Here is a 27045-nt window from a genome sequence, read left to right as displayed (position 1 = left end):
TAAACCAAATACATGACAAAGCACCAGAGGCAGTAAAACCCCACCATGCACATCACCAATCTTTCCTCCTATAAGGTACTTATAAAATTAAAAAAAAAAAAAAAAAAGTCCTTCTTGACACAGCACCATCTTCAGAGTGTAAAAACATACTCCCTTTATATTCTTAGTTACCAAAATAGAACCAAGGCAGGTCAGCTGCAGCTAGCTTCATCTTTTGATAAAGGCCCGTGAAACATCTTCGAGAGTGGGATCGTAACTTCCCTGCAGGGCAGGCAAATAGCATCCATACGTCAAATGCCAAGCAGCTGTACGCACATGCCACATACTATAATTGAGCACAAATTCAAGTAACATTTACATACTACAGAGTCCACATGTACCTACCCAAAAAACATGACCACTTCACAAAACGTATACAGGCAGTAATATCAGAACAACTGAGGTACTGGAAACACAAATATTTATGCCAAGAGATTTCAATATCATACAGCAATATAAAAGCAGTAATTAAAAACCATTTGCCAGTCTAAATCAAATAAAGCTATCTAGAAAAAAAGCTAAATAAAAAGTTATTCAGGGACAGAAATACCTGAACAGAAAAGAAATGTGTTAACTACAGCATGTAACATGTCATCCCAAGTCAACCCGTAATTGAAGTACTGGCTTAATACATCACTACTGTGACATTTTCTTCAATAAATAGAGTAAGTCTTGACATTACAAAAGGTGCATATTACTGCGTATGTTACGGGAGAAGTATCCATATTATAATAATGTTCAGCTTATTAATACCCTTTTATTTCTTATTCAGGGCATAACAAAATAACCCCTCAAAACCAAAGAAATAGAACAGTTGCCTTCTCAAGAGGAATTCAAAAGAAAAATGTTAATGTTTTTCTTCAATAAAGAGCCCTCTATTTACATGTGGGCCAGTCAGTTAAACAAAAGGTTGGTTCTGAATCTAGAACTGATGTAAGGGCTTTCTGCCCTCTACAGTCACATACATGCAGCATGGCAAACATGGCAGCCAGTATTTCAAACCCTTTAAAAATAATACAGGTTTTCTTTTCTTCTTTTACTATTATAGCAGTAATGCATCTGGAAGTTTGAGTAATAATAGCTTCCTGCAACAAACCATTTGACACAAAACAGAACAGCTTGTTAAATGACAGTTATTTCCCCTTAAGGGAACAAAGCATTAAAATGTCATTTCCTGACAAGAATATTAAGTAGTATATTTAGAAGAAATATGAGTTGAAAATAGCTATCAAGAGACATGAACTGAACTTTTGTTTATTTTTTTAGCACCCACTTTTCATGTCTATGTGCATCTAATTTTTTCTTAAATGAATCCCGTTAATTATTAGACATCAGATTTAAAAAAAAAAAAAAAGAGAGTTAGCCAATTGTACTTTCCCTGAATAATGGCTGAAGTTAAATATTTAACAGTGCGATGCCAAGATGCGTGTTGAGGCAAAAAGTTTCTCTACTTGTTGTGAACTGCAACTATTTTAATGAAACAGAAATAGGAGTGATACAGCTGCACTGGAATTGGCACGTGCAGTCAGTCTCCTTGGCTCCAAAAGGTGAGAAGCTACAATTGCTCCATGCTGTCTCCCCCCCACAGCCCTCCAAATCAATCGAACCTGATAGCAAGGCTCCCTCCCCCCAAAATCTGTCCCCATGCTACATTTGTTATATTAGCTCCTTGTGGAGATTCCTTCTCAAACCAAGGAACTCCAAGTGTCTTTTGCTACCAAGCTAGGCTGATGCAGGATGTGATTTAACACGGTCAGGAAGGACTCCTTCATGTGACCATCTCTAGGTTATTGTACCTTCTGAACACCAGTCTTTGTGCTCAGTTAAAAAATGGGTCCAAATCTTCTTCCATGTTGACATCAGGCACCAGCTGATCTGATACTTCCTTAGCACCATATCCTGAATTAGAGACATTAAAATCTGTAGAAAACCAGGGATGGTCCAGAATTTCCTGTGAAGTCAGCCGTTCCGATGGCTCCCGGCGCAGTATGCTACGTATAAGGCACTTTGCCTTGGGGGAAAGAGTCTCTGGAATGTTAAATTGCCCACGACGGATTTTGCTGAAGAGAGAACTAGGCTCAATGTCATGGAAAGGATAGCGTCCAACTAACATTGTGTAAAGCATGACACCTAGACTCCATACATCTGCTGCCTTGCCAGAGTAGCTGCCATTTGTGTTCAAGATCTCTGGACTCACATAGGCCGGGCATCCATGCTTATCAGAAAGAGAGTCATCATTTCCTCGTAAAATATACGCATCTTCTAGACTTTCCAATTTTACTCTAGTCCTGTAGAGCAAGAAAACAGAGGCAACCATTAAACCCACTGATGAATTGCAGTTACACGATTATGATAATAATAAGTCAGAAAAATCAATAATCCTAAAAAGGTGCATCAGTTTGGAATCCCCATTCTCAGGCTAAGATTTCCTTTACTTATAGTAACATGTGCATTGTCTCTTCCCTCCCACTCAGACATTTGATTTTATTAAGAGAATAAATATAACCCCAATCATATGTGCCTACACTTTTTGGTAACAAGACTTCAGTTAACTACAGTAAGGTATGTCTGAGAAGTCATTCCAGAGCTCTTGCTAAAGGAGTATGGTGGAGTCTTTCATTGCCAAGTTCACTAAGATTGTAACAAACGGGAGTGGGATGTGTTTTAGGTTGTTCTTGTGGCATTGATTCTTCCCCTTTTATTATGCAAGTTAGGGTGGTTTCTTTGTTTCCAGAGGGAAATTACCCAGTTCACTGAAACTCAAGAGATAGCCTCTAGCTTATAAAAACTAGAGAATTTTTTTTATTACAAATTGACTAAACTTTCAGATGAAGCACTTACAGTCTGTCTGGTGAAGTGACATCTGAAAGAGGATAAAGCTCAGAATCAAGGAGCAGCTGGTACAGTAATAATCTACTAGTAATAAATAACATAGCCTTTTCCTCACATAGACCAAAAAGGTACATACCAGCTAAGGGCTAGAGTACAGCTCCCTTATTCACACTGGTGAGCAGTCACTCACATTAGTCCCATTGAAGTTAACTGGAATAATTAAGTCACAATCTCATCTTAAAATATCTTTTCTCTTTAACCCGAACACACAATACAGGAAGAATGAACTATACAAATAAAATTTAAGTCTTCCCAAACATTCCTTTAAATGGCATCACATTAGTTAGGTATGTTAAAATGGTATTTAACAGATTAAAACAAGACTATCCTGCTTAGGGGAATCAAGAGAAAGAAGGCAATACAGTTCTTTGTGATGGACAGATTAACAAAAAACGATTTTCAGCAGGACCATATAAATGGTGTATCTAGATTGGAAGCTCTTCATATCTGAAGTGTCATGCACTTGTTAGCACAATGCAAGAATAATCTCTGCAGTGGCAAATTCTCTTCTTTTATTTCAAACTAAAGTGAAAAATGACTCCAAGCTTCCTTATTACATAACTGTATTAGTACAGTCTAACTGTACATATCTATATAGCATTTAAAGTTGAGGTCCCTTTTCACTGACAGAGGGGACACTGACACTAGTTACCCTTTAGTCTATAGATTTTATTCGTCAGTAATGACAGGTATTTTAGGAACAATTTTAGTGTAATGCAAGCACACTGGAACCCTTCTTCTCTGAATGGAAAAGAAGCATGACATTTATCAGGATTTTCTTTTATGAGACAGAGTGTTCAATGTAAAACATTCACATCAGGGATCATAACCCGACACTGGCTAATATGGTCCTAGTCTCTTGTCATCATTGATCCCTGATAGGCCCCAGGACCAGAACAGGCCCTGTACAAGACAGTATTCCAAAACCATAAATTCACAGGTGGGGCTGTGAACAGACTGCAGGCCGCAGCCCTTCATTAGAAAGCACCTTGTTACTAAGTATTAAGATACAAAAAGGGAGTCCTATTTCTTAAATGTATACTGAGAACTTTGCTTGGGCTTGAGTAGTAAAGGCAAGCATGACCTACATTGGCTTTAGAACTGGATCCAGGATGGCTCAGGGCGACACCTGTAAAACTAATCAGGGCATTCTGTTGTAAAGTGCTATATAGCAGACTGCTCTATAAACTCTCCAACCACCCTCAGACCATTTCGACATCTACAGACATTTACTAGTCGAGGTCAAAGCCCTTTTGGCAACGTGCCTTGAATAAGGAAGTCATAAATACCTAATTCAGAATTCCTGGCTCCCAAATACAGTACATAAAGGCAGTTCATTCTATGATTAAATAGGCCAATGTCTTCTCCCTTAGTGCACAGTGATGAGATTTGTGCCAGGCATTAGCTTCCTGATTAACTACCCATTGCCGGCTTATAGACACCTCTGGTGGCGATGGACAGGCAACCAACCTTTAGAATTCCAAATAATAATCCAGTGCAGTTATACTTCAAACAGGAAAAGTTACAAGATCACGGTCAGCTTCCTTCTGTGTCAAGTTCAGAACCTCTTTATGCACAAAAGAGCTGAAGAGGGAAGCTGACTAAGAATGCTGGTAGGATTTCCTCTGCAATCCTAAATATACACTTGTTCCTCTATCTACACAGGAGAATAGAAAAGGAGGGAAGATGAGAGAGGAGAGAGAAAAGGACAAAGGACAGGAGAGAAAAGCACAGGGCAAAGTGGGACTGAAACTGAAGGCAGAGACACAAGTGGTGGTCCCAGTACTGTAGCCCGTCATATTTTCCACCAAGATGTAGAGCAGAGTTACTCAGATGTGCACTTCGATCACTAAACTGCCAAGCAGCAAAGTCATCAGTTCACCTTTGTTAACTAACCGAGTAAAATACACTCCCCCCACCACAGACACACACAGGCAGGAGAGGACTATTCTATTTATAAACAACTTGTGGGAGGGAATCCAATACATGCACCTCTATGTATTTCCCTGTGCTGTTGACACTCAGATGGTATTTATTCCCTTATACTTTACATTTCCAATAGAGCTGTGGATTAAAAAGAGAAAGACAGACTAGTGAGTATTTTTTGTGTGTGTGTTTTTTTTACTTTTATAATCAAGTTATTTGAATTCCCAAGCATTTATGTTCTTGTGACTGAGTGGTGCTGTACAAAACTGACGCTGTGGGACCAGAAAGACTGCTCCTCTCCCTTTAAAACTATTTGATTCCTAAGAAATCCAATGAGAGAAGAGGCTTCCTTTGTTATAAAAGCAAGCAACGCGCACACACACTGGAAACGGAAAACCTTGCTATGACCTTGAGCCTTATGCAAGGTGCCCTGCATTACAGGATCAAGCCCTATATGCATGCTATTGCAAGTGTGGTTTAAGCCAGTAAACTGAAGAGCAGCCGGCCATTTTTTGCTTGCTCCACTGTAATCTATGAGTGAATGAAGCAAACAGCCATGTTTTCATCCTTCTGAGTGGACTTGAGGACACATAAACAGACCACCCCCAATCTTTTTTATATATATATTTTACAAACACACACACACACACTCTCTCTCTCTTTTTTATTTATGGATTAAAGCAAGGAAATGGTGGCCCTGCTAGAGGCAGTGTTTCAGTGAAGGTGATCACTAAACATGCAAGCTAGTATATTTGCATTTCATTTTGTATAAAACTAGTAGCTTGCTTTCTTAAGTTCTTACACATCAGGTGTACTGAATATAAATTAGTACCTACTCATGTACCATGAACTGCTTGGACATTTTAGTTAGCTAGGCTGCTTTTGTGAAAGATCACTAAGACTAGCATGAATTTACAACAATGAAAAAATTTTACCTGTTGGGGAACAACATTAAGGGTATGAGGAAACCAATCATATGATAAAGCTGTCTACACACAGACACAGAATATGTGCAGGTATTTCCAAACGCTTTAGATGCCAAGACCCATATTCAGTGAGTTTGGTGGAGAAAAGAGAGAAACCCAACCTCCCTAGCCCTTAAAGCAATGGAGAAAAATAATCTGGCCTTTGTTTTCAGAAGTGACAAGGGATTTTGGATGCCTCTGTTTTGGAGTGTCTAACTTAAAACATCTGATTTTCAGAAGGCATGAGTACTCGCCCTTTTAAGGCACGTCACATTAGCAATTTTAGGCTGTCCAGTCATTCCTGAAAATGTAGGTTTCTGTGTAAAGGGTGGGAAAGTCATCCAGTTTCAGAGTAAACAGGCAAGCCTAAATTTGAGTCTTAGCAGGCTAGTGCAAGTATTTTAAAATGAATTCATGATCAGTTTTGAAACTCTTCACATTGTGTTGTTACCAATTTGGAATAAAAGAAAATTAAAAAAATTAATTTTTCAGTTAAAATCCTTCCTTTCTCCCAATAAATCCACTAATGACAGAAACAGGAACAGTGTTTAAAAATTACTATAGGAATGGCTGATGCAAAATTAATCCCTAAAGTTCAGATGTACACAACTGCCAAAGCCAGATGAGAGTCACTTTATACATATATTGTAGTGCAACAAAGACTTTTGTGAAGGCCTGCATAATTACAGTACATAATTTCAAGTTTAAATGAAGAGACTGAATAAGCACTTGGAAAAAGAACATTATGCATCTATCAGATCATTGATAAAACACTGCATTAGCCTAATGCATTAAAAAAAAAAATACAACCCTGAATCAAGGCTATTTAAAAAGGGGAAGCTATTCTGCCTGTGAATGCTTTCCCATTACTGGTGAATGAAACCACAGAAGTGCAATCAGAGGGCAGCAGTGGTACTCAGACGGGAAATGCGTCTTTGTCCCCATAGAAACCGTCAGGGAAACCCATGAAAAACAATACCACTCTGAATTTCTTATCAATATGCCATTCATTACTTGACTGCATTCAGACTGTGCTCTTCAGTAATCTAACAAAACCTGATCAATTAAACCTCTTCTAGAAGATTCTTCAATGTAACCTCCTGAGTTGGCATCAGTTCCTGGCAGACAGCTTTGTTATCATACAGTCTACACTTTTTCACAGTGATTCACATTATTCCTCCCTGCAGAGTTTGGGGATTATTGACAAATTACTGCACTGCCTTTTAACACACAGAAGCCAGAGCCACAAAAACTCTGCAATCACACTCCAGCTTCAGTCATGTTCTCCACAAAGCAAACAAGATTTCCAGAACTAGAATCAGTGGAATTATTCAGAGGCCTCAAAGCTCATTTTTACCACTAAGGGAAAAAACTGATCATTCAACAGATACAGTGTGAATGAAAGGGTGTTTCTGAGGTGCTAGTTAGGAAGGCCATGCATGAACTGAAGGGGTGATTAGTAACAGCATCTGTTTCTTACATTTCTCCGATACAGTGTATACGGAAACTGACTTCTTGGCTGCAGCAGCTGAAGGTAAGGTTAACGTTTTAGGAACATAGGGACTGCAATACTGCACCAGACCAGTGGTTCACCAGTAGCCAATACCAGCTGATTTCAAGAAAGGGGCAAGAAACTACTCTCACCTCTAACTTGGTAGGTACATTACCTACTTGCTAGTCAAGCATTGTTGGGAGTGAGTGTTCAGGAATGACAGTAATTTAGCCAGTACCCCTGTGCTCCAAGAGACTAGAAATCAATTTCTATAGTCATTTGTTCACATCTCTATAGTTATGCACTAGAGAGCAAACCAATGTCAAATGACAGTTTGTGAGGAGGAGAAAAAATTACCCCTTCCATCCTAAGACTCCTTCCTAGGTTAGGCCACACACGCAAGACATCCACATGACCATGTCATAGGCAACATCATTCTGGCTGAGGACAGAATGGCATTTTCTTTGGCCCCCACAGACCTGGCTCTCGCTGGACAAAGACTGTTGTTGAGCCATACTCTTTCCCCACTCCAGGGACAGAGACTACTCAGGCAGGATCAAGAATTGCTCCTACAGAGCCAATAATCAAGTCCAATAGGGTAATTTAGTAGCAGCTCACTCTAAAAGGTAAAAATTGAGCACCTGACTGTGCCATCAGATTTGTGAGAAAACGCTGGCACTGCTCACTATTCTTTGCCGCGAACTGACTATTGTAAATAAGAGAAAAGAACCTCTTCTAAACAAACCAGGACAGCAGTTTGAAGTGAACGTCTACTTTAGATACACACACTATTAAATCCCAACATTTGCTAAAATGAACATATAATAATTTAGTTCAAAATTCATCTCTGCTCCAAGGGCCATGCTATCTTACCCAGGGCAAAGGGGACAACCCCTTCCCTCCCCCTGCAACAATTTAGCAATGGAGTGCAGAAGGGGGAAGTGCTGCATTCTCAGTATTAATCCTCCTTTCCCCTATGTCACAGAACTCTTTCGGTAGGGATTAGGCTCCACAGTGAAGGCACAGGCTGGCAGTTCTCCAAAGGCAAGGAGCAAGAGGGAGGTGGCTTAAACAGCGCAGCTTTGGAGGATACGTATTACCAAAGGAATGGAAAGATTCTTCCACCACCCCACTATCATGCAGTAATGGGAACTGTGCAGATTCCTTCACCCTCCTTAGAAGAATGCCTCTGCAAGTGCAAACTTCAACCCAGTTGCTTAGACTCCAGTGTGATGAGCATGGCTTAGAAATTTAGGGCCAGACCCTTAGCTAGTGTAAAGTGACATAGCTCCACTGACATCATCTGAGCTCACATCAGCCAAGAATCCGGCCCAGACTGCCCTGCATGCATTCAGGATAAACCCACAGGAGGGATGACGACATGTCCCCCACTATCTTGTTTGTACAGCATCTGAACAGAATTCCATGTAATGGTACTGTTTGTAAGTGCATGTTGCAGTAGAAGTACCTTATAATGCATCCATCAGTGTTCTTATAGATTTAGGACACAAGACCTTCACTAAAGTTAATGTAGTTCCGGTTCTGTACTTTTCTAACTCAAGAGGTCTCAGTTTTTTTCAGTGACGGATAAGACCACAAGGATTCCATTATTTGATAAGTATCTGGGATAAGGTGGCTATCTGAACTCACTTATCTTCCTTAGATCACATTAGAGATCAATGGTTTTAAAAGGCTCCACTTGCAACTCTATGCACCTGTATCCACCATGTTCTCCAGAGCCTTTTACACCAGGAATGGCAGAAGGAACAAAGACAGGCATTTGGTTTAGTTAAGATAGCTGTCCACAAGAAATACAAGAACTAACCCCAAGTTTACTGCCTCAGGAGACACACTAAATAAGCAACCTGATCATCAGTGGTGCTGAGCACCCACAACTTACATTGCGCAAAACTGGATCTATGGAAAACAGTCCGAGTTTTGAAAAACGGCTAGATTTTGGGTGCTCAATTTGAGACACTTTACATGAGGCTGGTTTTCACAAAATGTTGGGCGCTGCGGGCGGCCTGAAAAAATCAAGCACCTTTCAGGTATCTCAAGCTGGGCAACCAAAAAAACACTAGCCACTTCTGAAAATGTAGGCAATGCATATTGGCCAAATATTTATTTTGGTTAAGTGAAACAAATGTCCAGTAATCAAAACTTGCGGGGGATGGGAGGGAGGGGAAATCAGTTACCATCGTCAACAAAAACCCTGCGGAAAGTCAGCAATGTAACTAGAACGTGACTGACTTGAATTCAAAACGAAATGCTGAGCACGGTCAGAATTACACAGTTCATTCAGGAATTTGCTGATGCAATATTATCGCCTCAGCACAAGGTGAGGGAGAGCAGCCCTCTTAGGGTACATGGTGCATGCCACTTGCTGACTTGTCTGAAACACCTGAGAAGAGGAGTGCCAATCACAGGAGAGTGCCAATAGACTGAATGAAGCATTATTTATGTGCTTCAAGCACAGCAGAGTGTGGAGGCACCTAGGCACTGAAGAGTAACAGACCCCTCAGAGAAAGTGGTAAATAGCTACGGAGGTGGGAATGATGGAAGGTGGTCTCAGGAAGCGGGAGAGAGGAAGGGGGAAAACCCCTTCCAGGGAGGTGGGAGTGGTGCAGGTATTCCACAAGGCATAGTCAACTCCTGTTGGAGGACCCAGTCTTCTCTAATCGCTGTCTGGTCAATTTGGAGCTCCCATGCTCTCCCAGAAACCAGTGCTTCAGTACTGGGATTAGAACAGCAGAGAGGACTCCTGGCTTCTATTCCCAGCTTCTGCTACTCTCTTGTTTGTGATCTTGGCCAAATCACTTAACCACAATGACCACATTCACCTCTCTATAAAATGGGGAGAATATCTGCCTACCTCACAGGGACATTCTGAGGCTTAAGGTTTGTCGATTGGTTCGTGGACTCTGGCAAAAAGGCACCGTATAAAAATCTGAATAAAAAAGGAGGCTTAGCAATCGAACGACACAGAGAGCAAAGGGATCATGAATCTGGCTGCTGACAAAAGTTACTTAACTGTTCTGTTTTATATTTGAAGTTTGATGAATGAGGATTTACTGCCTGAGAAGACACAATCCAGCCTTCCCACACACTGTCAAAGGCAAAATAATGAGAAAGAGCCTCAGTTTCTGGATTGAGATTTGATCTATGCTTAGACCCTCCACACTTCAAGTTATACTATTTAATGCTACACCTTTCCTCTGAGATTAGGTTAACAGAGGATGATAGAGCGGTCTAGAAAAGAAACCTACTTTTGTTTCTGCATCTTTATTTTAAGAAAGCTCTGTTTACACAACTGCCATTGCTACAACTGAAAGCTCTTTGAACAGTTTCCCTAACTCCTAGAAAGCTTGTTTGTTCACTGTGTGTTCTAAGCAAGGTTAAAGGTTGCTAACATCAGAATGCAACCAGCAGACTGCAATACAATACAGGAGTATGTGGGGAGGACGCACAGTGGATGGAGGGGAGGGAGGGAGAAACAGCACTGCCCAAAATAAGAGAAATAGTCACTTAGGGCAGGTCTACACTTAAAATACTGCAGTGGGACAGTTGTGGTGCTGTAGCGCTTCAGTGAAGATGCTACTATGCTAATGGGAGAGCTACTCCAATCAGCACAGTTAATCCACCTTCGGGAGAGATGGTAGCTATGTTGACAGGAGAAGCCCTCCGGTTAACACAACACTGTCTACGCCGGCGGCTAGGTAAGTATAACCACGTCACTCAGGGGGGTGAATTTTTTATGCCCCGAGTAACGTAATTATACCAAATGTACATTTGTAGTGTAGACCTTGCCTTAATAGCCAGTAAATATGCAGCAAATTAAATCTTCGCTCCAATTTTCTGTGGGATCCGTTTTACTGGGTAAGGATGCCAAAGAACAGAAGTAAGTTACCTTAAGGCAGAATACATTAGCCCTAAGGAACTGAGCAGTTCCAGAAAACAAAACAAAACTGCTCAGTGTACCAAATAAATACATATTACACTACCACAGGCTTTCTAAATTAGTGGATTGTGCTGGATGTGTTGCCTTGGCGTAGGACGAAGTGTCAAGTTATATTTATTTTGATTAACTCTCACCTGCATGCAATTTCCCATATTTACTAGAAGAACAAGGAAAAATTACAATATCTGGAATACCAACATTAATCGTTCTTGATAGGGAAAATGAAAATAAATGTGCAAGGTCCTTATGCTTCAAACATTATGACAGCTAATATTTTAATATAAGTGAAGTCTTTAAAATGCTATAAGAAATTAATAATTCCTTGATAGGAGAAGTGATACTTGTGTTAGGAAAGCCAATGCAAAGAGCATGCTACATACACAGACTGATTTGATTCTTAAATCTTCAGTGTGGCTCCTTCTGGAATAATTATGTTTTATATAAAACTGATGAATTACTTTAATATATATATAGCAATACTGGGCACACAGCTATTTTTAGCACAGTTCAATGAAGATTCTGTGACATCATTGGGGGGCGGAACAGCTGGGAGAACTGCACATTTTCTCTGCTCAAAGGCACAGAGTATGCTGCTAGGTCAGTCTATAGGAGAAAAAAATCTCATGACATGAGCATACATAAAGCCCCACAAACCTATAAAACAATAACCTGCCTCCCTCTCTCTCTCTATCTCTCTCTCTCTCTCTAAAAGGGAGAGGTGGTATTTGCACATCTTGTGCTGTGAGTGTGTGTCAACTATTCCACAGCAGTCAACTTTTTAAAAATTAAAATGTAAGGAGCAGATTTTTAAAAGTGCACAGCACCCAACATAGCTCCCAATCAGGCGCCAAAAACAAACAAACAAAAAGCTGGTCAGCTCCTACATGGAAGCTGAGCTGTTTTGAAAGTCTAGCCCTGAATTTTATATAGCAAAGTCACAGCTATCACTACATAAACAGATGCGCAGCCGCTCTCTAACCCAGCCTTACAAAATGTTTCCACCCCCACAGCAACATCTTAAAGGTCTTTACTTCTTCAGAGATGAGGTATGAATTTAAAAGTCTAACTCTGAAATCCCAACATTAAGCTCAGTCCATTTCACCCTGACAATTTGTATTTAAAAAGGGTAAATTAAATGCAAAAAACCTTATGTTACATTAAACAGTTAGATTGCATAGTTCAAAGTCAGGAAACGCAATAGTACTATTGTAACATTACCCTGACTACAGTGCATATCTGTATATTTCATAGAATTCAATTAACAATGCTCAAATACATAGGCTCTCAAAGCTGGATAAATTAACACAGCTGTAAGACCCTAGGGCCAGATTTGCAGACGTGCTAAGCCCCCCAAATTCCAAATGAAGCTGACAGATGTAACCATCACTGGGGGAAAATAAATCTATCACTCTTCCCATTTTTTGTTTGATTTTAACTGTGCAACAGTAATTTTAGATTAAAAGGTCTTTAAAACTGAATCCTAAGCACAACATGTGCATACTAGAGAGAGTGTGAAACTTAATGCACCATCACATTCTAGCTTTGCTTTAGGATATCACCAGATTGTCATGAATGGAATTAGGGCTCAGACCTATGATGTGCCGACGTCAGTGGGAGTTAAGGGCACTCAGTACACCTTGTTGGATTGAAACCCTACATCTTTCTAATTTGCAGCTGTTATATAGGTTCAGAAATGGTAAGAAAGCTTCTAAATGTGCATGCTTGTAATACAACTTCAAACGTTAGGACTTGATTACATATTCCTAGACATCATTAGGCCCAAAGAAGAGAGTAGGCACTGAGAAACCCTGAAATTGATTTTTTTTAAATGAATTTGAACTATTTCTGAAGAATACATAGATTTATTGATTTGGTTCCTAATCCTCAGTTGCTTTTGCAGCTCTCAGCTAAAAGCAGCCAAAAAGTGGGAGAATTTTCACTCAAGTGCTGGCCAAATGCTACAGTGCCAACCTTGCTTCTAGAGAAATAAAGATCAGATGGTCATCAACTAAAGGAAAGTTTAACAGGGCTGTGTGCATGCATGTGTGCGTGTGTATATTAAAGATGAGTTGCAAAAAACAAATATGAAAAGAGTTAGGAACAGAAACCTGTGCAGAAGGACCCCAATTAAATAGCGAGGGCCCGGGGAGCAGGAGCTGAGAAGCCCAAGTTATTCAGCAGGCATACAATTTTACACTTCTTTTTATTTGCTCCTCCTACTTCCTGGTTCATTACAAATGTCACAGACAGCGGTAATCTGTGACATCCAAAATACCATGCATTCCAAGCAGGCTGCTGGTTTCTGTGATGATGTTTCTCAGAATGCAACATCACAAGCAGTAGCAGCCTTGTTGAAATGCCTGGTATTTTGGATGTCACCGAATGACGCACTCTACAACATCTTCAGTGAACTAGGAAGTTGCAAGAAGATTTTACAGAGAGTAAATACAGCAGCAGCAGCAGCAGACTGAAAGTGATGATTGATTCCTTTCTGATGGTTTGGAGCATGTCAAGAAAAATAAAAATAGAATCTAGTTCTTCTATTTCTGCCTTTCACTATCTGTTTCACCTGACTGGGTCTCAATTTGTTCAGATATGAAATGGTTTAATGTATGTAAATCACTCTGAGACACCTGGATGAAAATTAATTTTCTTGTTACTGGCTTAAAAATAACAATAGCCGTTTAACCTCTAAGCATATGGTATTTTAAAAATCAGAAGAAACATTCTCTTTTAGTTAATAATTGATTGGGTTTTGACTCTCCAATTAATGTTAACAATAAAGCAGTGCTATTGCAGCACAGACCTATACTTTGGCCTTGTGCCTTATGATGTAGTCAGCTCTTGGGAAGCATTTAGTGCAGGATTTCCAAAGGGCAAAGTTCCATAGTAACTCTGCTCTCGTTGATCAACACCCACTCACTACAATATATAACCACACATGTTGTGAGCATATATTATGTTCTCTGTGCAAAAATGTTTATTAACAGAGTAAAAATGACATTGCCAATTAAAAATACCGTATGCAAGTTTTCTTACTATACTTCTAAACCAAGCCTCTATGTGCTATCATGATATAAATATTTATTAATAATAAAATTAACAGTGACAATTGCAAAAACCCAATTGTTTCCATCTTGCACTTATCTCAGACTGGGCACAATGTTAATCTTTAGTGCTCTTTTCCCTTAAGTTCCCAGTGATGAGAAGAAAAAGGTCTTATGTATTGCAGTGGGAGGAGAAAATGGGGAAGAGCTATTTGTTTCTAAATAACTGTTTATATGGGAATTAAATACGAAAATATTTCTGTTTGTCTTAGGCTTTTAGTAAAAGCCTGTTTCTACAAAATTTAACTTTGAGTTTTAAGTTGACGATACCCATAAAACTCTAATTAGAAAAAGAGAAAGTTTCTGTTCCTCATGGTTGAGAAGAAACTTCCAAATCTGAATTGAGGCAGCACTGTCTTCCTCAGCCTGCAGATGGCTCTCTCAAGTGCCTCTGCTGCTATTCATAGCTTTCCTGAACAGCCACAAAAATGAAACTGACAAGACACTGACTGATTCCATTAAAGCAGGGGTAGGCAACCTATGGCACGCATGCGGAAAGTGGCATCCGAGTTGATTTAGAGTGGCACTCACACTACCTAGGTCCTGGCCACCGGTCCGGGGGGCTCTGCATTTTAATTTAATTTTAAATGAAGCTTCTTAAACATTTTAATAACCTTATTTATTTTACATACAACAATAGTTTAGTTATATACTATAGACTTATAGAAAAAAAACTTCTAAAAATGTTAAATGTATTACTGGCACACGAAACCTTAAATTAGAGTGAATAAATGAAGATCGGCATAGCACTTCTGAAAGGTTGCCGACCCCTGCATTAAAGCAATTCAAAATCCTGTGCACAGCAGTGAAAATGCCAATTTCACTCTGATACAGCTTGAGCAGAAGAACAGGCAAACACTCAATGGAATCACAGGACTGGGACGTTAGAGAAACAGAAAACTTAGAAGTGACTCTTGTGTGGAGAAAGAAAACTCCTTCTCTCTCCCAGGAGCCAGCTAAAGGGCTTCAAACTGATCAGAAGTCTTTCAGCCATGACTGATTTGAAAGAGGAAGCTCCCAAACAAGGTCAAGAACAGCCTGCTGGGAATAACATCCCCAACCCCACACAGTTTCCAGCAGCTGGGGATGAGGGCTGCACTTCTCAGCAGATTGCTGTCTCTATACCTTTTTGGTGTGGCCCCTCCATCTTTTGGGTCAGCCTGTAGCTAAGTAGGCATAAATTTTCTTCATGAACGAAAGGGGGGAAAAAACAAACAAAACAAAAAAACAACCTCAAAACAATACACATCATAAAAGAGGACAGAAAAGCACAAAGCTCCACCTCTTTCCATTCCCTTTTATTTTAAATTGTTTGAAGGTCACCTTCAAGTTTAATATTTCTCCCACGTTCCACACTGCTCCAGCAGGGCTCAATGATGTGTCAGAAATCACTACCGAAATGCATGATGGAACACAATTAATGGGAACTGGTAGCCACAGGGAAAGGAGTCTAACCTTCAAGTGTCTGAAGTCTGCTACAATATCCCCTTCATCTATTTATATCCAGAACCATCTCACCACAAAAGCAAGGAGATAGGAAGAAAAACAAACAAGTCAGTGCTGCTGGTTTTGGAGAACCATCACTGCACTCTCCTTGCCACCTCTGGTTATAAATGGTATTAACAACGCTGAGAATTCTCCTCAAAGCGTTCAGGGTTCTTGTCAGCGTCAATCCCCCTTCCAGATGGATGTCCTAAGGCCAAATCCCGTGGGGAACTCAGGGCCCTGAACTCTAAGTGAAGCTAGTGGGAGCTGTGGCTGCTTAGCAACTTTGAAGATCAGGCCTCATGAATCTGAAAGCTGAGCACTCAAAAGCTGACACACCCAACCACCACAGACCTTTTATGTAAATGCAGGCCATGCAGGAAGTCTGTGCCACAAACAAGAGAAAACAGACCTCCCAGTGCAGTGCCATAACCATTAAGCCAATTCTTCCCTCCTCCCCTCTTAGGAACAGGCAGCAACTTTAATCTCCAAATCCCACAGATCTTGGGGATCTGCCACAGGCCTCTGCACACACTCTCTCCTCCATGTACACAACCTGTCTCTATGCAGCCAGCCTCTTCCTCCAGAAGCCAATCGCTAATCAGGACAATAGGGATTCCACAGTGCAGAGGTGGAAGATCTGGAAACAATACTAAATGTCCATACTACTTGGCTTTAAAATCCTCACGTAGTTGGTAGAGGAAAAATATGCCCACTTCAAATATGGCACCCCTACTCCAAAGATCGGATGGTAGCAGAGCATGAGGAAAGGAGGGAAACTGTCCTAAACAAAGCATTTCCCTTACCAGGCATCGATGCACAGATCTGCAGGGTTTTTTCCCCTCATCAACCATAGAGAAATAGGGTTACAGTAATGCACACAGTGTAATATTAACCTTAACCTAGAATTTGTTGGCTGTAGAAGAGCAAAGAGGAGAGAAACTAACCCATTCGAACAGCAATCCCAAGTCCAACATGCAAAAAGTTCTTACCTTTCTTCATCCTTAAAGATAAATTTTCGCAGTTTGAGATCCCGCAATACCAGTCCACCATCATGACAGTGTGCAACAGCAGAAGCTATTTGGTAGAACAGTTTGGCTGCCTCCTCCTCTTTTAGCTTCTTGCAGGTACGAACAAAAGAATGCATGTCCCCATAGCCTCTTTCAAAAAACACGTACGCTTTTGTCTCCCCAAGAATTATTTCAGTAATTTGGTTGATACTGTTGTGCGCAGGTAGACAAAAACACGGGGCTAATGACTCTTGGTAGCAACCAATATCAAATACCTAGAAAACAATGACAGTAAAACAAGGATTAAAGATAGCATAAAGGTACAAAGCGGTAGTTATATCTGGCACTCAGCACTGTACAGAAATTTGTTGTTGTGTATGTACATTGCTTTTACAACTCTTTTTGCCATGTGTGGAATTGGCAGGTGCATTTATGCCTGGCGTTGGGGGGGTAAAAACCCAGAGACTATGCCTCCTTACCTGGAAGGGAATGCTAAACTAATTAGGCCTTGGCTACACTGGCGTTTTACAGCGCTGCAACTTTCTTGCTCAGGGGTGTGAAAAAACACCCCCCTGAGCGCAGCAAGTTACAGCGCTGTAAAGCACCAGTGTAAACAGTGCCCCAGCGCTAGGAGCGCGGCTCCCAGCACTGTAAGCTAATCCCCACGGGGAGGTGGAGTACCTGCAGCACTGGGAAAGCTCTCTCCCAGCACTGGCGCCGCGACTACACTCGCACTTCAAAGCGCTGCAGCGGGAGCGCTCCAAAAACAGCGCTATACAGCTGCAAGTGCAGCCATACCATCAGCAGAGGTTTTTCTCCAGAAGTAATAGTGTGAATGACTTGAAGACCCAATATGTGATTAAACCCAAATTGTAATCTACATTATGGTTTGAGGGCCATAGTTATATATAAAGGTGTCAGGCCTCAAAAGTAATCAAATTAACCTGTTTGAAGAAATCCAGCTAAGACCTCAGAGACCATGAACAATCTGTGGAGAGTTGTGCTTAAAGAGATCTTGTCAAACTAAAGCCAACAAATCTCTTTACTTATTTTACTAACTCCTTAAAGCCTTAACATTTTTCATGTTTAAAATCAAATTTGTCACCATTAATATTGTTTACTTCCTCTTACTTATGTTCATTGCTAAGAAAAATCAGAGAAGTCAGTTTCACTTTCACATTCTCACTTTTGCAATGATTGTGTTTCAAAGGTCAGAAAAACATTATGGAAATACTGGTTTTATAGACTTTATATAAGCTTTCTTTTAAAAAGTAATTAAATCTTGGGGCAAATATAATTGAGTGTCCCTTTAAAAGCTGACTGTCACTTTAAACAGTAAGCAGGTTATCAATGATCTTGTGAATGGGCTATAAAAATGCATAAAGGATGCTGAGAAATCCAAATATAAAATGTTACTATAGTCTAGTGATTATGAATGAATCAGTATTTCAGTCAATTAAAAAATCTAAAGCAGTGGAAAGATTCCATAGAGAATAATAGAATGCTTACACTTTCTTACTGCAGAGCAACAGATGACAAAGAGGGTATTATATTATACTGTTATACTATTATACCAGATGCACTGTAGGGTACAAAGGAAGGGATGAGTGTTTCCAGCACCAGAGAAACACTATTACTGTCCAACATGCTCTGGGGTGTACTGCTACTTTCATAACAGTAATCTGGTCCCACTAGAGATGCAACTGGCTACTCTTTGTATTGTTTAGTTAACAGCACTGAGTGGAGCTGGTATGTCCTTAAACCAAACTCCCATTAATATGATTGCTTTTCATATCCTAGTTTGCCTCCTTGGGGGGCAATCACTGTCATTTCCTCTGAAGCTTTAAAAGTTTTTAAGACTAAAGTCTTCTGACATGGTTCAACAACAATTTACAAAAAGCTTCTAAAACAAACTAAGGTTTTTAATGCTTCAAAGCACAGTTTTGACAAAATTCCCTCTTCAGGAGACATTCCAAGATAGCAGGACACTTGACAAAATGGGTCAAAATACACTTACCTGTGCTGCTATACTCCATCACAGGCAGCAGTCATTCAGACAGGCAGACGCCCAACTAACCCAACTCATTTTATAAGAGGGAAGATTAGCATCAAGGGGTTCTGGTGACATGATAAACCACAAAGGCAGCACTCAAAAGTGTTTGTTGCTAAAACCCCACTGCATAATTCATTCCAGAGGGAAACTCACTGACACTTGGATCTGTGCAGAGATCTCAAAAACTTAATAACTAACACATTAGAAGTGGTTGGAATTACTAAAAAGTAGCTGCCATAACAATGAAAACGGCCTTTCAGAACCTCCCAGTATTTTAACTGTCTTCATCTGAAATACCATTTCCACAATTCTTATGCAACTGTAGTGTCCTTAAAAAAACACCACCAACTACCCATGTTATACTCCACAGTTCTGAGGGAACATTGATCAAGTAGGTCTCTGATGTAAGACAACAGACCATGTGTGTTTTGTTTCTCTAAAGTACTATCATACTGTCACTATCCAGAAGTTTTTCTTATAAAGGGCTTTTTTGTAGCCAACCTATGTAATATCCCTGGATTCAGTTCAACACAAGTTCAATAACAAGCAGTCTGATTCAGTTGTTAACAAGAGGAAGGGAGCAGACACCATTGTTCAAATGCCACTGAACCCAGAAGCAACTAATGGCATTTGTAGTTAGTGGGTGCAACCAAATGGATCTGAACATCATCAGGATGTGTGCGCTATTTCATCTTATGCTCATGCAAGAAATTAGTTAAGACTGTCTCAGTAGGATACCAGACGGTAAAACTTGTTAGCTGTCTTAATAGGGAGGATATCTGTCAAATAGGAGCCATGCTACTGTAGGGTGTTTTAAAGTACACCATAATTGAGGAAAATATAGGAATGTGATCACGCCTCAGTTAAACTAGAGATTCAAGGCAAATTAAATATTTTCAGGGTATGGATGACAAGCAGTGGCTCACACTTCTGAAGGAAACTGAATGGTGTAAAGTTTAAAAAAAAACAAGCAGCATCTTAAAAGTGTATGACTCAATGGGAAAACAAAACAAATTCACCCTTTGAGGAACTGAAATTTTGCTGCACTCTGCCATAAAAATATCCTGAAACGCTGCAATACTTGCAGCTAAGGGAGAAAAAACGTGCTAAAAATAGAGCACAGCAATGAAGTTACTACTAACCATGCAAGTTTTTATATAATTTCATGCAGAGAAGCAGCAGGATAGCCTTATTTCATAAGACAATGCAACTGTCCTAATATGTAGCTCTCTTTGGCTTTCATTCTAGAAATTCTATTTCAACTTGTATTTATTTTGGTAACATAATGCATGCATTTGTACAACATGCAATATCACTCAGCTTCCAAGGACAAAAGACTCCCCTCTCCCCTCCCCTCCCCCCACAAAAAAATCAAGTGTAAACTAAATCTTCATTAAAATCAGGGTTTATGACTCATAAATGAGGAGTCCATTTATATTACCCTCTGAATCAAAATCTTTTACAAATAGATGAAAGGAGTAAATTAGCACCCCCCCTTGCAATATGTGCTAGTCCATAACTTCTTGTGAATCAAATTTAAAAGTATGCGATAACCAACAATGTTATGACCAATCCTTTGAATAATTATGAGTGTCTGGCTACTGTCCATTACACAGACAACTCATCACCAGAAATTTACAAAAGATTGCTAAATGGCATAATTATATATTTTGGGAACAATACAAGCATTAAAGTGCATGTTGCAGGGTTGCAATTTGCTATACAGTCACACTGCTACTGCTTACATGAATGAGCATATGTCTAATGCACCAGAGACAATGAAAAATGTAACCAGTGCAGTTTAGGAACAAAGGGGAAAAAATATTCCTTCAGACCGAAAGGGAAATACATTGCTTGATAGAGGTGCAGGCATGTGGGTTTCCTTTTCCCATGGGTCACCTTCGGATGTTAAAAGAAAATGGGGGTGGGGGCGTTGAAAAGCAGGCAGTCTACAAAGAGTGGCTTAGGTATTTTGTCTGCGCTTCTAAAAAACGTAGGTGTACAGCTTTTATTCTTGCTGAATTGTGCAACGGGGGAGGATGCTATTTGCAACCAACCTCCTCAATAACGAGGGCTCACAGCTCAGCAGGATTAATTCAAGGTGGATTTTTAATCACTTTTCAGACAAAGCTGTCTACAACCTGCAAGGGTTTCAAACTAAAGAAATAAACTAAGACAACACAGTATCTTCAAATTAGTAGGGGGCACCATTTTGAAGAGAGTGGGGAAGGATCACGTTATAGCATGATCAAACTAACATTTAAATATATTTTAAAGATGGTTCTTCCTAGTACAGTTCATCTTGGGTAGAAGGCAGCTTGGCTCCAGGCCACCGTTATAACGTGGCCATTGTCTAGAGTGAGGGGGAAAGTTACAGGGTGCCTGTTTAATTCCGTTCGTTTGGGATTTGGTTTTAAATGGATCGAACAATCGAGCTAGTCGATATCCGATCAAATATAAATCAATACACGATCTGGTTTTTAAAAAGATAATGGAGAAAGGTGTTACCTTGCAAACCAGCTCCTCTCCACTGTGCAGATGCACGGCTCGGAAAACGTGGTCTCCCTCAAGAGGCTCCAACAATAAGTATTTCCCGATGCAAGAAACGCAATGCGACAAGTTAGGAGTCTCTGGCGGGCTCGGAGAGCCTAGGTTCGGACTAAAACTCTGGCTTGGCTCGGTAGATCTTATAGACGAGAGTTCTTCAAAATCCTGGTTTTTATTCCGAGGTCTCCCATATCGCGCTATTGTGATAGGGGTTGACCTTTGTATGTTCATGGGTATTGAAAGAACCAACCAAAGTTATATACCAAACCCCTGGGTGAAGATCAGTCACTTGCCAGTCCAGCGGCAGTTGCCTTTGTGTTATTAAAGGGGGTGGGTTACGTAGATAAACAGTACCAAAAATAATAACCCACAATAATATCAAAGCGATTGTTTTGCAAGCGGATCACCTTCAGAGCAGCGTGCTGAGAACCGTGTGATCAGAGAAAGAGGATTTAGCCGCAGGTCCTTTTGTTTCTTGTACAGCAACCGACTCGTTTGACTGTTGGATTTTGTCTTTTTTCAGAGAGCAACAAAGTAACTAATTTGAGAACGTGGAGAGCTGCAACGTTCCGTTTTCGAACGCAGCCTCGCAGGGAGGCTGTAATATAAATAGAGCAAAGAGGGGGGAAAAAGAAGGGGGAGGCTGATTCGGTATCAGTCTCTGGTGCCCTGAACGCCTACTAAAATTTTTAATACGCTCAACCCCAAAAAGGTTAAGTAACGTGCTGCATAAAGGACTGGATTGTCCTTTCTCTTTCTCTCTTTTTAATACAGGCAAAAGAAAAAAAAGTTGCCTACGTTTTAACTGTAGATGGCGTCTGAACCTTTCCTCTGATAGCAAGGGCTATCCAGAAATTCAACAAAAAATAGAGGGAGCATTTAACTTAAAAGAGCGGTCAGCGGCAGCAGCAGAGCCCACAAAAGATACAGTATAGCTATAAAAAAACCTGCACAAATACTTCGGTTTGCCTTGGATTTTTTTTTTTTTTGCCTTAACAGAATGAACTGCAAAACCCAAAACAAATGTGCACAAATATCCACACAATTATGCAACGCAATATTTTTGTTGTTGTTTTAATCAAAGAAAAAAGTGCAATCAAGGACACGATCAAGAGTCTTAGCTATCCATTGCACGAGGTTTTTTTTCGTGTGTTTTCCCGCAGGGCCTCCAAGCGCTTTAACAGAATTCACGCACAAAAGAAAATAAAACAAACTGCAGGAAGAAAAATCCTGGCGGTTTCTTTTCTTTAGGCTCGGAGAATGTGCAAGAGAGGGGGAGACGACAAACTGCAATCACTCTCAAAAATATTGCAGGGATCTGATATATTTCCTAGAGGCAAGAGAAGAGGGAAGAAAGGGATGGCCGGGCCGATCCCTTTCAGCAAGACATCATCCCTCCACCATGTATTAATAGTTACTTACGTGGCTGGGATTCTCTCTCTAGCTCGCTCTATGCCTCACTACTCAATGTCAGCAGCTGCAGCAACACATTTACCCTGTGCCCCAGTGCAAAGGCTGACTGCACAATCCCCACCGCCGCACAGCGGACTGGCTCAGAGGAGAAGCCCACCCCACACAGAGACGCCTCCTCATTGAGCCAAAGCACCATCAATCACAGAGCGAGCCTGCCAACCCTGCACCCCCCATCTCTCTTCCCTCCCCACCTCCACTCACTCTCACACTGAATGAGCCGGTTTCAGGGTAAACAAGGTGAAATATCCTTCCGCAGCACAGGCTGTGAAATAGGAGCTTTGTAGTTGCTGCTGGCAAGTCACTGGAGCTGACTGAGTCAATGCTTGGATCTGTGCATGTCGAGTTTTACTGACCTCTGCTTTCCGTTCGTTTTATTTGCCTGGGATCTGGTATATTCTGGTTGGAAACTGTGTGAACCTTGCGGTTGGGGATGGTTTATTAACCTTTTTTAATAGATTTTGTCCTTAATAAAAATGGAATAAACTCTCCTAAAATAAGAACCCAACATTTTTTTTCTCTTTGCAAGCATGAATGCTGTGTGTGTTAGACGAGGGCATGGGAGCCCAAGGCTTTTTTTTTTCTTCTCAATGAAGAAATCAGTTTTTCCAAGCAACGTGGGTCTTAACATATTGAAGCAAGCACCAGCAGTGACTTCCCAGTGTAATTAAGTGGGAGGAGTTGCCCTCACTCCAGGACTAGTGTAATCACCGTTCCAAACCTAAAAGGTGTTGTAGGGGGGAGGGGAAGGTAGCGAGAGCAAACTCATTTGTATTACATAAAGGAACCTATGAATGAGTCATCCTCTAAGCACAAGTGGGGTTCCTTTTCCTTGTTAAAACTCCTCTGTGTTTACAACTGATTTTGGATGTATGTAAAGTTTAATGAATAGCTCCCCAGGCCCAATGTTTTTCTCCCTCGAGTTTGGCTTCCTGTCAGTTCTGGAGCCAGCAAAGGGAGCAGTGTTAAAAGCAGAAGAGTGCAATCCAGGCGTGAATGACAGCCGCATGCAACAGAAAATGGAAATGGTTTTGCCCTGCAGCAGTGAGGCGATGCAAGGCAGGGCAATGCAAACTGGGCATTCACTGCTCACATCAGGGTTTTGTTGTGACAGATGAGAGGTGGGAGGGGTATTATCTGGAATTCTGGGAGATAGCATCCACTGTTTGGGGCAACGACCTTTGTGTCTGTGTGATAGTTCTTGGCAAAAACTTGGGGTGTTCTAACAAACATTAAATAATCTCAGTATAGGAGAATCCATCTGCCTTTTGCACACAAGAAATACATTTTAATGAATGTAGCACATAGGCTGTAAATGAATCCACAGGGAGGTGTTGGCATGTGCAAGGGAAAGAGACATTTGGATTGGAAAACACTTTAGCAAGGGCTCTTTCTAAGCCAGCACTCTTTCCGCTTCACTTATTCCTTCCCAGGGTGGTTTGGGTCTTGTGTTATCCCAGAAAAGCTCTGAGCTGCAGCTATCCACTGTTAATGTACCAAAAATGTAGATATAATAAAATAATATTGAAAACGAATATGCCTATAGTTGGGCCAAAATCCTGTACAGGGGAGTCAGTGCTGAGGAAACTGCAGGGCTTAACCCTTTGTAAATACCAGTTCCTTTGTTTAGGGGAGGAGGTAAGGGAGAAAAGAGTATAGCCATTAATTTGCAACAATTTGTGAAGGTCACCTCTCATTTCTCCTGAAATACCAAGCATAGTTTAGAACCACCACTAGTATAAGTTTTCTCAATGCCTCCATGTTCCATTGTTAGACCTTAGTCAATTTGTTCTTCTCTTCTGAAAATTTAAATGATAGCAACTTGTATTATGTGTTGAATATTGTTTGGTTCCCCAGGCATCTTGGGGAGATGGTCTGTTATAAATAAAAAGTTACCTGAAAGCTCATTTACCATTTAGAGAAGGTACTGAATTCACAGCCCAGTGGTGGCATCCTCTATGAACAGAACAGATGCCGAAGTGAGAAGCAGCATTGCAGGTCTTGCCAAGACAGATCAACCTTGACCTAAAGGGGCTGCCTCAAGAGGATAATAAGAACATCAAAATAACCATACTGAATCAGACCTGGGATCCATCTAGTCCAGTGTGCTGTGTTTGAAAGTGACCAGCACCAAAAGCTTCAGAAGAAAGTGTAAGAAATCTTCCAGCAGGCAGATGTGGGATGCTCTGCCCCTGAAAAATCCAGTTCTAGAAATTAGAAATTGTTTTACATCCTGAAGCATGATATTTTATATTCCTTCAAAAACATAGCATTAACATGGATAATTCTGAATAGCTGTGTTGGCCATACAGATGCCTAATCTCTTCAAATATTTACAGTTCTTGGCCTCAATGATACCTTGTGGCAATGAGTTCCATAGTCTCATTGTGCACTGAATGAAAATATATTTCCTTTAATCAGTTTTGAATTTACCATCCTTCAAATCCACCAAAAGTCCCCTAATTCTTATGTAATGAAAGTGAAAGAACTGAACCTACCAACCTACTTCCCCTCTGGGCCATTTTTTTAATGCTTTTATTTTGTTTTTTTAACATGTCTCCTATTATTGGTCTCTTTTCTGAATAAACAATCAAACCTTTTCAATCTCTATTCACATGGAAGTTATTCCACTGAGTAACATCAATGTAAAACTTGTTGGAACTGATAGAAGACTCAGTGTCTTTGTAAGCTGCTGGTCTGTTTCCTCAGTCTAGGAAGGATTAAACATTACACTCAAGGTCCATTAATACCCTTTCTTCAGGGAAACATTTATTGGTTGCACTAACAATCTGTAGCAAACCCCAAAATAAGAGTTCAGCATAAATCTCTCAACTACCTTTCCCCTGACCCAGGGGCTTCCTTGTCAGAGATCCCCTACTATCAGGAGCTCTTCTCCAATCTTCTTATAGACTGTGTCTCATGCCATAGGGACCAACCCAGGTCTAGTAGCGGCCCCAGGGTCTCCTACAGGAGCCTCTTATAGCTCTCCACCCCACACTGGCCTAGTTGTTGGCTTTTATAATTACATGATCCCAAGCCAAACAGTCTTAGCTGGGAGGTAGTTGATCTGTCACAGGTAAAGCTGGGCTCAACTTCTTTTAAAGGGCCAACCACTCTGTGACAGTCATCCAATGCTGGAGAGCAAGTACAGCACAACTCAGGTCTCCTGGCTAATTTCTCTACTCTAACCATGGGTTGATAGTGCTGCTTCTCTAGCAGTACAGCTTTGGTGTTTATAGATTCCAAGGCCAGAAGGGACCATTGTGACCATCTAGTCTGACCTCCCACGTAACAACAGGACATAGAACTTCCTCAAAATAATTCCTAAAGCCTATCTTTTAGAAAAACATCTAGTGTTGCATAGGCGCCGACTCCATGGGCGCTCTGGGACTGGAGCACCTACTGGGAAAAATAGTGGGTGCTCAGCACCCACCGACAGCCCCGTGGATCAGTTCCTTCCCCTTCCCCCCCAGAGACTCCCCCCCCGCCAGCAGCCCTGCCAATCAGCTTCTTCCCCTCCCTCCCAGCACCTCCCATCCGCCACAAGCAGCTGTTTAGCAGTGTGCAGGAAGTGCTTGAGGGGAGGGGGCAGAACAGGGCAGGAAGAGGCTGGGCATGGGTGGAGGTTTGGGGGAAGGGGTGGAGCAGGGGTCCAGCATCCCCGGAGAAATCCCAAAGTCGAAACCTCTGCATACTTGATTTACAAATTGTCAGCGATGGAGAATCCACCACAGTAAATTGTTCCAATGAGTTATCACCCTCACTGACAAAAATTTACATCTTATTTCCCATCTGAATTTGTCTAGCTTCAACTTCCACCCACTGGATTATGTTATACCTCTCTCTGCTAAATTGAAGAACCCATTATTAAATATTTGTTCCCCATGTACATACTTATAGACTGTAAACAAGTCACCCATTAACTTTCTCTTGATTAATCTAAATAGATTGAACTCTGAGTATATCACTATATGGCTTGTTTTCTAATCCTTTAATCATTCTTGTGGGTCTTCTTTGAACCCTCTTTATCAACGTCCTTCTGGAATTGCAGGCATGAGAACTGGGCACAGTATTCTGGCAGCAGATGCACCAGGGCCAAAT

The 27045-nt window shown here is 40.8% G+C and overlaps 1 protein-coding gene across 1 annotated transcript; it reads right to left on the bottom strand.

Moving 5' to 3' along the window:
- Positions 1–776: 776 nt before the first annotated feature.
- TRIB2 (tribbles pseudokinase 2) lies at positions 777–23021 on the bottom strand. Its single transcript, XM_050950941.1, has 3 exons — positions 21436–23021; positions 16857–17149; positions 777–2327 (listed from the first exon to the last, which is right to left on the bottom strand). Exons 1-3 carry the CDS (start codon positions 21703–21705, stop codon positions 1859–1861), a joined length of 1032 nt encoding a protein of 343 aa, XP_050806898.1. The 5' UTR covers positions 21706–23021; the 3' UTR covers positions 777–1858.
- Positions 23022–27045: the final 4024 nt, after the last annotated feature.

The sequence above is a fragment of the Gopherus flavomarginatus genome, chromosome 4, assembly GCF_025201925.1.
Source record: "Gopherus flavomarginatus isolate rGopFla2 chromosome 4, rGopFla2.mat.asm, whole genome shotgun sequence".
NCBI classification, from domain to species: Eukaryota; Metazoa; Chordata; order Testudines; family Testudinidae; genus Gopherus; species Gopherus flavomarginatus.
This window is presented reverse-complemented; position numbering and strand designations above follow the sequence as displayed.